We start from the raw sequence: 16,432 nt of genomic DNA, 5'->3' as shown, positions 1-16,432 counted from the left end.
TGTGAAAAATGAGTTTCCCAGAGTTCACTGACGTCTCCAAAAGATGTAACTCTTTAAAAAAAAGCTGTGAATCCAGAGAACACTGATAAATGACTTAAAAGGACTCCAGGGGATGTAATCATTTTGATTGACACTTCAGACCTCTCTAAACTCATAAGGCAATTATTTTTTTCACTTGTCACTAAAATGCCTTTTAAAAAGCTTACTAATGCCCAACAGTTTTCATTATTCCAACTGCAAAACATGGATTCACAAATATGAATAGTGGGTGCAAGATGATTTTCCTCCTAATTGGACAAATTTGGGGTGATGTGGCGGCTAGTATTTTGAACACTGGACTTAATATTCCACTTTCGTCCAGACAAAAGAGGCTGTTTGAATCATATGCAGGTTTTCCTGCAACTGCAGATTCACACAGACGGTCCTGCTTCAAGATATCATTCTAAATATTATCACATACTGAAAATGATCACGTACTTAATGTTATAGCAACCTGTAATGCAGGTTCCACTACATATTTATGTCCCTTTACTTATTTTAATGTAGTTTTTTGTAGGATAAGTATTCACTGTGCAGCTTGTTAGTGAAACTGAACAAACCCTTAATGAACAGATCAGAATCTTTATGATGATACTCAATAAAATCCATCCACAGCTGCAAGAACCTCACGTTCTCCCATAAAATCCCAGGTGTAGTTCCCGCTGCAGTTACCAGAGGGCGCTGCAGTCCCTCAAATCAAGACATCCGTAGCTTGGATCACATTAGAACCTTTTTTTATGTAGTATCATCAGGTGTATAAGCATTCTTGTACAGAACACATCTGGTCATCTTTAACAGCATCAAGCTGCTAACAGTTAAATTGTATTTTTTTTTTTTATCCTTTTACAAAAGACACAATGTTTCTGAGGCCGTCCTCTGAAGTGCAAAACAACTCTGCTTTTTCTCTACTTATTTTTTTTGCATTTAGAATCATAACACTACATAAAAGGTTGCTCCTGGTGTCATATTGCTGCTTAGACCATAGTAACAACATTGCATATAGACTTGCAATTACACAATTAGAAGCGGTCCCTACTTGTTCCAGCGGTGGAGCTCAGCTTGATTACATAACCACAAATCACCGTATTAATGTTGTTTCTACAGCAGCCGCAGCCCTAAACACAGGCGTCAGAGCAAATAACGTTAACCCGGTATTTAAATTAAAAAACAAAATAACATTAAATTAAATAAGATAAAAGGACAGCTTCTTGGCTTTTTAAAATAGTCTTTCTCTGAACTAACCAGGCCATTTAGTGTGACATTAGTCGAGTGTCTTGAATGCTACATTTCTCTGAAGGCTGGGAGGCGTAAAAGCGTCCCGAGCGGCTCACGCGTAGAACACGAGCTCGGGGATCTGTCCTCCCTGGACCCCGGTCCCGTTGGTGCTGTCGGAGGAGCACTGGAACTGAAATGTCACCTTCCCACACTGCACCTCCGTCATGCCCTCCTGGCCGAAATAGCTGAGTTCATTCCCGTCCAGCACGACGCTCACCGTGTAGAAGGCGTCCTGCTCCACCTGAACCGGGTGCTCGAACCCCACCGGGAACGTGCTGCTCGACCCGTCCGACACGAACTTGGTGAGGTTCTGCGCCAGCGTCACCCCTTGTCTCTTCAGCTCGATCTTGACGCTGTACTCCGCCTTGCCGCCGCTCGACCCGTAGAGCCCCAGACCGGCGATAAAGATCCTCTTGTCCACCGCAAACTGAATGCTGTCGCAGCGGCCGCGGTAACGCCACTGGTTGCTCCGGTAGGCCGAGGACTGGAAGCGGTGGCACCTCTGCGGCGCCAGACCCTGCCTCGCACTCAGGGGGAAGTCCAGGTGGGGCTTTTTAGCCGCGGTGTACCACAGGAACACGTTGTGCGTCTCCTCCAGCGTCAGGATGTCGCACTGCGCCGCCCCGTCGGCGAACTCCTCCAGGCTCATGGACGGGATGCGCACCAGAAACAGCGCCTTGCCCAGCACGTCTCTCCTGTTGCGGGTCGTCGGGCCCAAACCCTGCCTCTTGCACTCGGCGGAGGCCCAGTTCATGACGGCGTCGAACACCACCACCTCCTTGGTGTTGAGCGTCTCCCGCCGAAGGATGATCTCCAGCGTCTGCAGGTCGATCTCGCAGAAGCCCTCGGAGCACAGCGCCAGCTCGGCCTGGGCGTCGATCACCTCCCAGCAGCGCTGCGTCAGCTCGGGCTCCTCGAACAGGCGGCTCTGGGAGAGCAGCACGCAGGCGTTCTTGGCCTCCAGGCTCGTCTCCAGGAAGGTGACGCAGGCCTTGGCCAGCGCCGGGACGATGTACTTCTTGGCGGCGTACAGGGTGGCCAGCACCGTGTCCGCCTCCAGGTCGATCTCATCGCTGTACATGTACCTGGGAGACGGAAAAACACCGTTTAAATCACCGGAAATCAACTTACTGGCACGAAAAGACCGCCATTGCTAATAATAAACGAGGTGTGAGGAACATTCCGCCCACAGTGACTGACTGTGTCGTTAAAAAACTCTTGGAAGTGCTCATTTCCTCTTTTCTAATCTTGATTTACACAAAAAAACACCCGGATTTAATCTGTTTTTCTTCCCAAAGAGGATTATGTAATGACTTAACACATCCTACTCGTTTCACAAAAGGCCCAACATGCAACAGTCAGCCAATGCTACTGAATGAGCAACAAAAGGCTGGATATTTATAACTACTAGTCTGCATATATTCCCGCTCAAAGAAAAACTGTCATGCTGTGGATGAGAAGGGAAAAAATGTTTCTAGTTGGACAAAGAGCGCTGAGAAAACCAGCAATTACGGAGCAGTGCGCTGCTGCTGCTGCTCTCCAGCGCTCCCAGCATTTTGGCATTCGCCTCCGCTGCTTAGCTCTGGATGAGTAATAACACGCTTTTGAAGTGACACTGACTGCGCTTGTCATCTCTCCCTTCTGGTTTTCTTTCGGGGGAGGAGGAGGTGCTGTGCGAGGGGGGGGGAAAAAAACGGCGAGTGGCTTACTTCAGCAGAATTAGAAAAGCAGCAGGTTCCACATCTGGGATATGGATCTCCGACTCCTCCTCCGCCAGATCGCCGTAAAACATGGCACAGAAGACGGAGCTTCCCACGGCCAGCACATACTGGGAGGAAGAAAGGGAGGGAGGGAGGAGGCGGATGCGTCAGACACACATGCAACCAGAATCACTCTCAAGTTCAATAAAGGAGGAGGAGGAGGAGCTCTATTTTTCTTCTTCAGCAGCTCCGTACTGCAGAGATGCTCATCCAACGTCTGCATTTAAAAATCACTCGTATATATCTCTATATATATATAAATATATATATAAATAAATAAATAAAATGTCTTTACCTTGTGTGCTGGGACCTTCTGGGACCCCCCCAAGGGGCCAACAATGAAGTGGACATCAGCCATCAGCTCGTTGTTGAACATCAAGGCATTCCTGAAAGAAGGAGCAGGATTCACCAAATAAGCCTCAATCAAGTGTTGTGTAACCGCACGTCTTCTGCCCGGAGACGCCGGTTACTTCCACAGGTTTACTGAAGCGACAGTGGTAGAACTGCAACTAATCATAGTTTATATTATTAGTTAAGCTACAGTTATTGTCTTTTTTTTTTTTTTTAGATGAATGTTCCACTAAAACCACAAAGAACCTCGATTTACAATAAAAAAAGACAATTTTCTTGCTTAAAATCTTCTTTAAATGTAAATCAATGAATTTAAATCATAAGTATATTAATACTTTATTATTACAGCTGTGTGGAGTAAGGGCATGTAAGAAAGAAAGAAAAGTTTCAAAATAAGAGTGTGACTGGTAAAAAGTTAAATGCACTTTTAATTTCAGTATCGTATTAACAGTGACCTTTTCTTACTTCATAATATTCAATTTTTTTATTAAATGAATGTAAAAGTAGTAGATCCAGAAAAGTTTCAAAATAAAAGAGTAAAAAGTAAAATGCACTTTTACTCCTTTTGTGGTTTTTACTCCAGTTTTTGGGGATAAATATTGTTGTTTTTTTACTATCCTATTAACACAGTGACCTTTTATAAATGTAAAATTAGATCCTGCAGGGGGAAAAAGTTTCAAAATAAGAGTGTGACTGGTAAAAAGTAAAATGCACTTTTAATATCTTTTTTTTTTTTTACTATCATATTAACACAGTGACCTTTTCTCACTTCATAATATGCCAATTTTTTTAAATTGAATTAATGTGAAGTAGGAAAGAAAAGTTTCATAATAAGAGTGTGACTGGTAAAAAGTAAAATGCACTTTTAATTAGTATCGTATTAACACAGTGACCTTTTCTTACTTTATAATATGCAAAAAAAAATATTAAATTAATGTAAAAGTAGTAGATCATGCAGGAAAGAAAAGTTTCAAAATAAAAGAGTAAAAAGTTAAATGCACTTTTACTCCAGTTTTTGGGGGTAAATATAAGTTTTTGGGGGTAAATATAAGTTTTTGGGGGTAAATATATATATATATTTTTTTACTATCATATTAACACAGTGACCTTTTATAAATGTAAAATTAGATCCTGGAGGGGGAAAGAAAAGTTTCAAAATAAGAGTGTGACTGGTAAAAAGTAAAATGCACTTTTACTCCAGTTTTTGGGGGTAAATGTGTTCTTTGGGGGTAAATATTGTGTTTTTGGGGGTAAATATGGTCTTTTGGGGGTAAATATTGTGTTTTTTGGGTAAATATTGTGTTTTTTTGGGTAAATATGTTTGGGGTAAATATTGTTTTTTGGGGGTAAATATGTTTTAAATATTGTTTTTGGGGGGTAAATATTGTTTTTTGGGGGGTTAATATGTTTTGGGGGTAAATATTGTGTTAATTGTTTTGGGGGTAAATATTGTTTTTTGGGGGTAAATATTGTTTTTGGGGGTAAATATTGTTTTTGTTATTGGGGGGTAAATATGTTTTTTGGGGGTAAATATGTGGGGGTAAATAATGGTCTTAGGGGTATATGTGTGTGTCTTTGGGGGTATATATATATATATATATATATATATATATATATATATATATATATATATATGGGGGGTATGTGTGTGTTGGGGTATATATATATATATATTTTGGGGGGGGGGGGGGGGTATATATATGAGGGGTAAATATGGTCTTAGGGGTATATAGTGGGGTAAATATATATATTTATATATATGGTGGGGTATTGGGGGTATATATATATTTGAGGTTACCTCTCCCTCAGCGTCGGGTGGCTGCTCTGCCAGCTCTGCGGCTCCACGTTGTTGTTGTTGATGTTGGTCCTGATGGTCACCTCTCCTCCACCACCTCCTCCTGCTCCACCTCCTCCTCCTCCTCCCGGACTCACCACCGCCTCCTTCGCCTTCGCCTCCTCCGCCACCGCGCTGCCGCTGGACAGGCTGGTGTTACAGTACAGCTCTGCAGCCATCACCTCCTCCTCCTGCACCTCCTCCTCTCTCTGCTTCTTCTTGGCCCCCGTCAGGCTCAGCAGCTCATAGCATGGCGGCAGCTTCACCTCCTTCCTGGACTTCTTGATTGTTTCTGGCAGGAGCAGCAGATACGTGAGACACCTCATGACGCGGCCATGCTGGAGCAGCCTGCAGTTCGCCGAGGGCATCGGCGCGAACAGCCGCCGCTCTGCTTGTTCGCTTCGGGAGTTCGCTCACAATTCTCCCTGTTAATATTCACACTGCGCCGCTTCAGAGGCGGCGGCGAAGGTAGCGGCAGCGGCAGGCGAACTTAACGCGTTAAATATCCGTTCGCCTGCACAAACGTAGCCCCGGTCCCAACTTCCAGCTCATCCTCGCTTTATGCTCTCCCCACAGTGTCCTCGGTGACGGTGTAATCCTGCTCCGCGTTAATCCCCCGTTATGTCCCCGTTAACCGGTTAACCGACACGATAGTCCGCTGCGTCCGTTCTCACCCGACGTAAACACTCATTTGTCGGCTGTTTTTAAGGGCTGCTTCATTTTTACTGCCCTTTTTTTACCCCCCTCCCCCCGTCGTGATCTCTTCGGACGCCCAGAGGCGAAGCGAGGACCAATCAGATCGCTCCCCTCATGTTTGTGACGTCAGGAGAGCCGAAGCACCTCCCTCTGCAGAGTGCGTCACTGCTCCGCCTCCGTCCCGCTGATTAGACCCGGTGGAGAGATATAAATAAAATAAATAAATAATAAATAAATAAATAAAAGGTCGTTTAAATGTGACCTTCCAGTACAGAAGAAAAATACATTAATGAGAAGTTAACCCATAAACATAAAGCAAAAAAAAAAAAAACAGTGGAGAGATATAAATAAAATAAATAAAAAATAAAAGGTCGTTTTAAATATGACCTTCCAGTACAGAAGATTAAAGTTAACCCATAAACATAAAGCAAAAAAACAGTGGAGAGATATAAATAAAATAAATAAAATAAATAAAATAAATAAAATAAATAAAATAAATAAAAAAAACAGTAAATAAAAAATAAATAAAAGGTCGTTTTAATATGACCTTCCTGTACAGAAGAAAAATACATTAATGAGAAGTTAACCCATAAACATAAAGCAAAAAAAAAATACCCCCAAAAAACAGTGGAGAGATATAAATAAAAGAATAAAAGGTTGTTTTAAATATGACCTTCCAGTACAGAAGATTTAAGTTAACCCATAAACATAAAGCAAAAAAACCCAAAAAACACAGTTAAGAAGTAATCCCACCTTTTTATTAAATTAATTAATAATAATAATAAATAATAATAACTTTATTTATATAGCACCTCTTTAAAAACAAGGTTTACAAAGTGCTTCGACAGACAAGCCAGCAAAACAGTGGAGAGATAAAAAAATAAAAGGCCGTTTTAAATATGAACGTTCCAGTACAGAAGAAAAATACATTAGTGAGAAGTTAACCCATAAACATAAAGCAAAAAACTCCCAAAAAACAGTGGAGAGATATAAAAAAATAATTAAAAAAATAAAAGGTTGTTTTAAATGTGACCTTCCTGCACAGAAGAAAAATACATTAGTGAGACGTTAACCCATAAACATGAAGCAAAAACCACAGTAAGAAGTAATCCCACCTTTTTATTAAATTAATACAGACAAGCCAGCAAAACAGTGCAATAGAAGAAACATTAAGAACAATCGTTAGGATAAAACTAAACAAAGAAACAATGAAATAACAAGTCACAATCAAATAAACGAACAAAATAAATGAAATCAAGTGAAATAGGTAAAATATAGTAAACGAATATAAGATAAAATACTAAGACCAAATGAAACATTAAAACGACGACATCACATAAAAGCCATTCTGTAAAAATGTGTTTTAAGAAGTGATTTAAAAGAGATTACTGATAGCAATTAAAAGTAGTAATGCTAGACTGTAACAAGTGCATTCAAAATCACACTCTAAAGTTAAAGTATGAGCATCAAAATATACTTGCAAGTCCCCAAAGTAAAAGTACTCCTAATGCAGAATGGTTATTTGAATAACTTCATATACTACTGGGTAGCTTAACCTTTATGCATACATTATAATTTGTGTTAATTTAATTTTGTATTGCTGTCTAAATTTGTTAAGTAAAGCTGTCGGATAAATGTAATCGAGAAAAAAGTATAAAGTACTATGAAATATAAATACTCAGTACCTCAATAATGTACTTAAGACAGTAATCCAGTAAATGACTTTCTAAGTCCCTAACATTACAGCTAAGTGCTGTTTTTACTGCAGTTTGTGCTGTAATTTTATATCATAACAATTAATATAATTAATGATAATATTATAATTATTCTGTGTATTAATAACAAGGTGAAGAGACTGTGACTCCCAACTAATCCTTTAATAATGCTTCATTCCGTCCCAAAACACTGCCGTTCTTGATTAAATATCACATTATAAAGACATCCAACAAGAGAATAAAGCTTTGTTTTATAAAATAAAGTCATGAATGAAGTTAGTTTTAATGGTTGTCGGCAGATCTCAATATATTTTGGTACAAACAAAACAACACAAAGATAAGCAGACATAAACATGTAAATACAAAGTATTTATATACAACATAGTGTGCAAAGAATGAGAAACTGTGTCCACAATGACCTTCCCAGAGCCTGCAGGTGTTACTTTAGGCTCTCCCAAGAAGTTTGTCAGAGAAAAGGAAACTCTGAGACCAATTTCTACACCCACACCACCAAAAAAAAGAAAGACCAGAATGCATTGCAGTAGAAATTGGGGTTTTTAAAGGAAGGGTGCAGCTGAACGATAACTTTTTAATGCTATTCATGCACCTCTGCTCCCACATTTTGATTGAAAAGGAGCGAGTTCACGGCCCTCTTTTCTCTCCGGGGGTGTTCGGAGTCATTTTTTGGGGGAAAAGTAAACTACAGAATGACTCCTGGGCTGTTTTGAGCATCACAGATTGATTCTATTCGACAGTGAAAGAGGTTTGGAGGTGGACTTTATTCTCCTTAAACAGCCTCTTTTTTCCCCCCCTCTATGGGGATCTCTCCTGGTCCAGCGTTTGCAGACTCTGCTGTAGAACTTGGAGCAGTGATGGCGAGCTCTGCAGACGTATCATTACATGGTGCGGATAGAGCCTGGATCTTATTACCAGCTGGCTCTAGCAGCTCTCCACTGAACTGCTATTTAAACGCAGCCTCTGACTTCAAAGATATTTGAGTCCACTGTCATATAACCGGGGCATGAAACTCTACTTTTTTTCTTTTTCTCCGGGCTACAGTGGAAAGACGAGTCCCCCTAATTTTAGTATTAAATTAAATTCTAAGCATGGTGAAATCATTTTAAGAATAATAAAAAAACTGGCCTCCTTCCAGGCGGTTTTCGTTTCTTAAAAAAAGCAGGTGGTTCTGATAGTTTTTCTTCTCTTCGGCTGGAGTATTTTCCATAAAGTTTATGATATGACACACTGTGTGAGTTTTACTCGGAGACATTTGAGAGGCAGAAGGGCTCGGGTTTGGAAGGGTGCCCGTTCAAATCCTTTCGCCAGCTGCAAAAATCTGGACTGAGAAACAGGCGGCTGCTTTTTTTTCAAAGTGCACTTGAGCTAAGAAATGCTAATCCTCAAGTTCTCCAGTGGAGCTCATTAGCAGCCAGCAGGAGGATACTGGTTTTACTGGGGAAGCTCACAGGTGTGAGTAGGTTTGGATCTGTATGTACGGACGGATTGTGAGACAGTAGGTCCCTCATAGGCAGACATGTTAGGGGCCCCTCATCTGTCCTACATAAGAACAGGAGACACAGATTCAAAGAGACATATATATATTTTTTTTTGCATCTGGTTGTAGACATTTTGTTTCTTTTTGGTCATTTTGCGTCTCTTTGTAGATGTTTTGTGTCCTTGCGGTTGCTTTGAATCTCGTTTTGTTAGTTTTACATCTTATTTTTGTCAGTTTTGTGTGGTTTCTTTTTGTTAGTTTTGGGTCTTTTTGATAGATTTGTCATTTTTGCCTCGCTTTTTTGTAGTTTTCTTTCTTTTTGGTAGTTTTTTGTTTTTATTTAGGAGGTTTTAGGGGTTATTATGTTAGTTTCACCCCTTTTTTTGTAGTTTTGTCTCTTGCAAGTTTTTTGTGTTTAATTAGGTCGTTTTTGTGGGTTGTTTTGTTGATTTTGACCATTTTCTTTGGTAGTTTTATGTTTTTATTTAAATATTTATTCCATTTTTTTGGCTGTTTTTAGATTTATTAGTAGCTTTGTCTTATTTATTTTTTTATTTCTCAACAACACTGTTTCTGCTAGCGGTAACTTCAAATAACCTGTTGGGCCCAGTCGGCCCTTTTAGTAATCTGTCCATGTCTGTATGAATTCAAAGCACACACAAAACACAAAACTGCATCTTTTTTGGTCTGAACCAGAGTGGAAAAAAAGATTACTTGGCTGCAATTTTGTTTTTGTTTTTGTTTACTGCCCAGACATGAACCAGGACTTGTAAACAATATTCACATGAACACACAAGCAGGCTGTTTGTTGGACAGAGTTCTGGTTGAAGTGCCATCCTGAGAGATGATATCAGACTCTGAAGCTGTACCATGATGGAAGAGTACTCTCTCTCAACCATGATTTATCGGCTCCAGTTAATCACACACCAGCCTGAAGCTGAATATGATCTTATGATACTAAACGCCCAGAAACTCTGTCTTGTACTGCCGTTGCTTCAGATTACAGAATGTAGTTTCTTGAAAACAAACTGACCTCCAGGCCGTCTCGTTCTCTCGTTCACTTCTGAATTCACTGCTTAATAATTTACTCTTTATTGTGCTGTAAAAGTCAGATTTGAGCCAACTTATTTTAGTATCATCTCTGACAGGTGAACTTGTTTTTTTGGAGAGCGCTGTGGGATTGTTTGCAGGAATTAACGTACATGCCATGAACACTACTTTTTTGTTCTATATTGAATGTTTTGAGTGCGCTGCTGAATAAATTTACACACAGAAGTTGGACAAAATGATTTACTCCTGGCACAATCCTTAAAATCTGGTGTTTGATGACAGAAACTGCGTCTTAATGTGTATACTTTTTACTGTGTATATAATGGTGTGTTGTGTATTGGATGTACTTTTGCCATACTTGGGAGAAACCTTAGACAGATTTCCACACAGGTGGACAGTAAAGAAATCTATCTTTCATACAGTGGATTATTTTTTACTTTATCCATCTCTCTGTGTTGGAATAAATATTTTAAAATCCTCTTCTGCATCCAGATGTGTTCCAACAACCCATCACTTCTCATCTGGCTCACTTATTTTCTTTCCCACCAATTTCACCTGATTTTACAGAATTTTCTTTCTAGCTATCTTCTAAATTTAGACAAACAAATGAGGCCTAATAACATAACCTACTTTGGCAGGGGTACCCAAAAGAACAACTGCTCCATATTTCAAGCGAATGATTGAATCTGACCACAAGCGGACTAATCGTAAAACAAACGCTCCTGTCTCCTCCAGACCCGTGCCTCTACATCCCCCGCTTCGCCCAGCTGCTGGAGTTCGGGGAGAAGAACCACGACGTGTCCATGACGGCCATGAGGCTGGTGCAGAGGATGAAGAGGGACTGGATGCACACGGGACGAAGGCCGTCGGGACTCTGTGGGGCAGGTAACCATCAGATGTGTCTGGTGTCTGTGGGAGGTTTATTTCAGCGGCCTGGAGGCTCCGAGCTGCAGGTCTGTCATTAGAGGATTCCTGGTTTCAGTCCTCTGAGAAATAATCTGAGGAGAGAAAGTGATTTACGCTCTCTGGTCTGTTGGCATCGAAACATCAAGGTGCCCTCAGTCAGGATTCTCTCATCAGCATTTTTAACTCAACAGGACTCCTCTTAGTCTAAACCTCCAGCTCACACTTCTCTAACACGGATGAATATATGTGGGATTCATGAGTTTTACTTTCCATCTGGCGATTGTATCGGTGTGAGAAAGGGAGCTGTTGAAGGAGGGTACAAGTAAATAATAAGACGCAAACCAGAATGACTGGGAGCTTTTTGGAGGAGATCAATGTGAGAAGTTGTTTTTGTGCCTTTTTTAAAATGGAGGAACAAGCTAAATAAATTCAGAGCGAATGTTCAGTATCACAACAAGAAAAACTCCCTGTTGGCTCAGAATTAGTGCAGAGTTAACGTTTAGCATCTCGTGATCTGATCAGACCGCTGGCCTCACGATTAGATTACGATTCATTCATTATCTCATCCTTCATTTTCTCCATTCGGCATGTCTACTTTTTTTATTTTTTATCAATTGATACAACAGGTTACTTTTTGTTCATTTAAAAAGTCCCTTTTTTATTTAGAAAGTGCTTTTAAAAATCAGACTTCTACAGTCTATCATTTAAAAAGCCAAAGCAGTATCTGTGGGAGAAACATGTCCACACCTCTAGTGGATAGTTTTGTGCAGAAACTGGTAATCCTTTAAAGTATCCTGGAAAATTATTTCAACATTCTCTTATTTTCCTTTAGCTAAGAATATACTACCAGAATGTTTTTTGTTTTTTTAAAGAATAACATTGCTGCAGGTTGGATGACGTTACATAACGTTGCTTTCTTCAACTTGTTTTAAACATTTGAATATTGTGAATATTGGTTGACTTTTTGCAACAGCTGCTGTAGTTTCAAGTTTTATGATCCAACTCTGAATATGAGAAATGGTCTCAAATGTGTGTTGGGCGCTGCTGAGAGAGTTGGAACGCTAACGATAAAGAATCAGAGCTCGAAACAACGGCTAACGCTACTTTATTGTCTCTTTAAATGCAAAGCTGCTTGTTAACGTGAAACAAGGCCACATGTTTAACTTTTGTAGACATCTGCAGGTGTGTTCGCATTATTCTAAGATCAGTTTTTCATCATTTCTAAGCGTGTAACAGATGATTTATAGATGAATTATAGCCAATGACGACACGTCTTTAAAATCAGACTTCCACAGAGAGAAAAACATACGAGTTTCTGGTGATCCTCATCTGTCACACCGGCTGCATCATCAGTGGGGAACCTTGATTAATGTAACACAGGAACATAAACCAAGAGGCCAATCAGTGGAGAGTGTTCTAGTGATTCCTCCGTCTCTTCCAGCTCTCTTTCTGCCAACTAGGTCAACAAATGTATCTGGGCCTTTTTCACAGTTTGTTGATTATCTGCCAAAGACCTGAGCACCTTCCTGAGCTCGGTTCATCTGCTCGTCATTGTCATCGTTTGAGTTCATGTGAAACGGCTTCAATCTGTCTCTGTCAATACGCTCTGCTTTGATGCATTAGCGGCTGAGACGTCCTAGAATGGGATGAAAGGAGGGGGGGGGGGTGCTTCCTGCATGTTTACGCTCACGGTTTTCAATTTAGGTTTTTATTCTCTGTTCCTCTGCTGCATTGCCTGAATAATTAATTCCTCATCATAAATCATTGAGAAGGGAAACAGTCGGATGGAAGAAGTTTTTTTTTTTTTTTTTTTTTTTTTTTCTTCTCCCAAATATGATGCAGAATAAACATCGCTGTCGATGAACCAGAAACATGTTTCTCCATTTTAAGTAAAAAAAGAAAGTTCAAGGACAAAGAAGGTCACGAATGTAAACTAAGAAATCACAGAGTGGATTCTGCTTTAAGAAAACTCTGAAGTGGTTTCTAGGTAACGGCAGTAAAACTGTCTGAGCTAAAAGCCATCACTTCAGTCCTAAAGGCTGTTAGGAGTGTGCATGTAGAAGCAGAAGCATGCATCTATCTTTTAACAGGCTCTGGAGCGAGGCAGCTCTAATGACGGTTATGTAACTGTTCCTCCTTCAAGGCTCGCACTGCGATTCGTTACATAATATTAGTGTTGCTGTTGCTCCTTTTTCAAAACTGACTCTGTGTGGCCTTTTGGCTCTGCAGGCTCGGGTTCTCCTGTCCTGCAGACTCTGAGGTGAAAACGCAGGGATGCCCAAAAAACAAATGTAATATTTGAGTGTTCTGTCGCTTGTTTGATGACACGTGTACATTTCTAACATCAGTATAAGTGTATTCATGTTTTATTTCTCAATGTAAGACTTTTATATTGTGTACCATTGCAGTTTACCAGGTTATAAATATAGTGTTTAGACGCATGTTGGTTAAATCTCATCACATTGTGTTTTTTTTTATTTTTTAGCTCTTCTTGTTGCAGCTCGTATGCACGACTTTCGACGCACCATCAAAGAAATCGTCAGCGTCGTGAAAGTGTGTGAAACCACGCTAAGAAAAAGGTGCGTGTTGGGAGTTTTTCATGTTTATGCACCATCAAAAAACACAAGACTACCATGTAAGAAAGATCTCAGAAGTCAGAACTATCAAACTTTATGTATTATCCAACAAGCTAGCATTCAACTGAGAAATGTCCAAGTAACCTCACTTGGACGTTTCTCATTTAAAAGCTATCTTGTTGGATAATGGATTAAAGGTGATAGTTGTAGAAAATTCTGACTCCTGAGATCTTTCTTACATGGTAGTCTTGTGTTTTTTGGTGGTGCATAATCGAGCAGGAGATTCATATTATTCTAAAACCGCTGCTGTTTTAAATTATCCGTCGCATTAACCCGACTCTGCGTTTCATCTTAACTTTTCTGATGTGATGATCTGAACTCGTCCCCCTGCGTTAGACTGACGGAGTTTGAGGACACGCCCACCAGTCAGCTGACCATCGAAGAGTTCATGAAGATGGACCTGGCAGAAGAGTGTGACCCGCCCTGCTTCACGGAGGGACTGAGGAAGAAAAAATTCAATCAGGTTTGGATTTTAACTGTGGATGTATTTTATACACCTAAAAGAAACTATATCAGTTTAAGTTTACGCTTTATTTAGAATTGTTTCCATGCTTTACATTGCTGTCAGCCCTTTTCAATGGAAAACAAAAGCAGTTATACCCATCTATGCTCTCTTCACAGTCACAAGACTCCATTGACAAAAACAGTCATTTTACCTCACGAGAACACAAGACTTGCTGGTCTACCGCTGCCTCTATCTGTTAGTTTGGTTGTGTTATTGTGTGACTTTGGTGAATCTTATCTAACCCTATCAAACACCAAAGTCACACAATAACACAAACAAACTAAAAGTCAGAGACAGCGGCAGACCAGCAACTCCAGTTATCTCTGAGGTTAAATGAGGTTAAATGACTGTGTTTGTCAACGGAGTCCAGTGGCTTTGACGAGAGCATAGATGAACATAACGGCTTCAGATCACCGACGGAAATGTCTGTCTCACGACAAGATAAAGCATTCAAAATAGTCTTAATATAGAGTACATTTAAACTGATATTGATAGCACCCATGCTGGTACTAGTCTCTGTCTACTGTAGGTATTAATACACTAACTAATAAATACCTCCTACTACCACACTTCAAAACCTCCAAACTATCCCTTTAATGTGTCAATATCAGAAAAAAATGTTCACATCCACAATTTTTATAACTACTTATGAGAATACCCATTTCCTCCTCAGGGGAAATATTAAAATTTCATCTTATACCTTATTTTCCTGATGATTACACGCTGCCTGCAGGCTATCTCCAATAATTAATGAAGAGTATTAACCTCAAAAAGTAAAACCGTCAAAGATCACTATTCTCTGCGTCCACTCACTTAGCAGAGAGAGAGTTGCTTTTTTTTTATCAGATTTCTCATCTTTACTTATTGGCTTTTTTTACTCATTATAGCTTCAACTGTATGAAAACCAAGCAAATCAGAATGTTTCTTTATCCTGAAATGTTTTTACTCTGTAATAATTTCACCTTGTAGTAACTGTAAGAAGAGCTTCTCTTTGGTTCATCTCCTCTTCCTTTTGTCTCCTCCAGCTGGAGCTCGAGCTGAAGAAAAAGATGGACGACGTTGAAGGTGTGAATGCGACGTCCTCGTCTGTTTGCCGTCTCGTCACATACATCCTGACTTCTCGTCCTACTTGCTTGTTGTTACTTGCTACTCGTTAGCTTTCTAGCTCTCTCATTCATTCCAGTGTAGTATCTTATTGTCTGCCATTTGGCTGACCTTCACTAAACTGCACATCAGTGTTGGAAACTAAAAACCTGATTCACTTCCAGCACGACATGTAATTACCCGTCCATCATGCTGCAGCACTAAAACACTATATTATAATTATGGTGGATGTAATTTAAAGGTTTTGCACGCAAGATAAGTATTGTTTCTCTTCAGGGACATGAGAACTTTCTCCTTTTTTCTGTGATGCATGCAACGTTGTTTGATCCAGGAATCATTCTGTGGTTTTTTTTCTTTCATTGTTGCCCTCAACAGATGAAATTCATGGCTACCAGGATGAAATAGACGCAGAGCTTGAGAGCTGTCGACCCAAACTGAGAGGAGTTTACGCTGCCTACGCTAAAGAAGGTACAGAAAGTGGGTTTTTTTTTATGTATTTTTCACATTATAAGGACAGTATGACGGGTTATTCTACGAGATTAGAGTCCCAAATTTAGCCGCTGTCTGAATTAAAGTAGTGTTCTTATGATGAGGACAGCCTCTGAGCAAAGCAAGGTCCTGAAAGATGCATTTTCTTCATTTTCTTTCATGTTCCCTCTGTGTTCTTTTATAAAAAGAATGCCGAGATCATTAAAAATTGTGGGTTGTCTTCATGTGCGACCTGTCCTGTTTTACTTTGCCAATCGGTTATCAGATAAATCCTAAAGATTGCTGTTTCCGATGTCCTCTCGAAGCGAGCTGAAGGTCCTGGAACGTACATACATGTGTTTTCTTTCATGTTCTTTTATGAACGTAAATAAATACTTGTATAGTTTTAAAATGTTGCACTCTTGGGCTCATGTTAGCGCAGTGTCTAACAGCGGCGTCTGTGAATGTGTTTCCTTAACAAACAAAAAAATACATTTGTTTTCTCGTAAATTTATGACTTAAATCTCTAAGAATCTCAGTTTTTTGGGGTTTTATTCCTTTAATATTACTGTTTGGGAATGATTATTAAAAAATATAA

At 39.9% G+C, this 16,432-nt stretch overlaps 2 protein-coding genes across 2 annotated transcripts in view; one reads left to right on the top strand and one right to left on the bottom strand.

Moving 5' to 3' along the window:
- LOC129103136 (transcription factor IIIB 90 kDa subunit-like) overlaps positions 1-16,432 on the top strand; it is a 107,613-nt gene that overhangs the window by 23,164 nt on the left and 68,017 nt on the right. The window contains 5 exon segments of the mRNA XM_054613435.1: positions 10,951-11,100; positions 13,607-13,700; positions 14,094-14,220; positions 15,288-15,327; positions 15,742-15,834. Coding sequence (XP_054469410.1) covers positions 10,951-11,100; positions 13,607-13,700; positions 14,094-14,220; positions 15,288-15,327; positions 15,742-15,834 — 504 coding nt within the window.
- On the bottom strand, positions 774-6,011 carry LOC129103137 (BTB/POZ domain-containing protein 6-B-like). The gene is made up of 4 exons (XM_054613436.1): positions 5,224-6,011; positions 3,370-3,460; positions 3,024-3,142; positions 774-2,399 (listed from the first exon to the last, which is right to left on the bottom strand). The coding sequence occupies exons 1-4, from the start codon at positions 5,625-5,627 to the stop codon at positions 1,367-1,369; spliced, it is 1,647 nt and encodes a 548-aa protein (XP_054469411.1). The 5' UTR covers positions 5,628-6,011; the 3' UTR covers positions 774-1,366.

Source organism: Anoplopoma fimbria, chromosome 15 (genome assembly GCF_027596085.1).
Source record: "Anoplopoma fimbria isolate UVic2021 breed Golden Eagle Sablefish chromosome 15, Afim_UVic_2022, whole genome shotgun sequence".
NCBI lineage: Eukaryota > Metazoa > Chordata > Actinopteri > Perciformes > Anoplopomatidae > Anoplopoma > Anoplopoma fimbria.
This window is presented reverse-complemented; position numbering and strand designations above follow the sequence as displayed.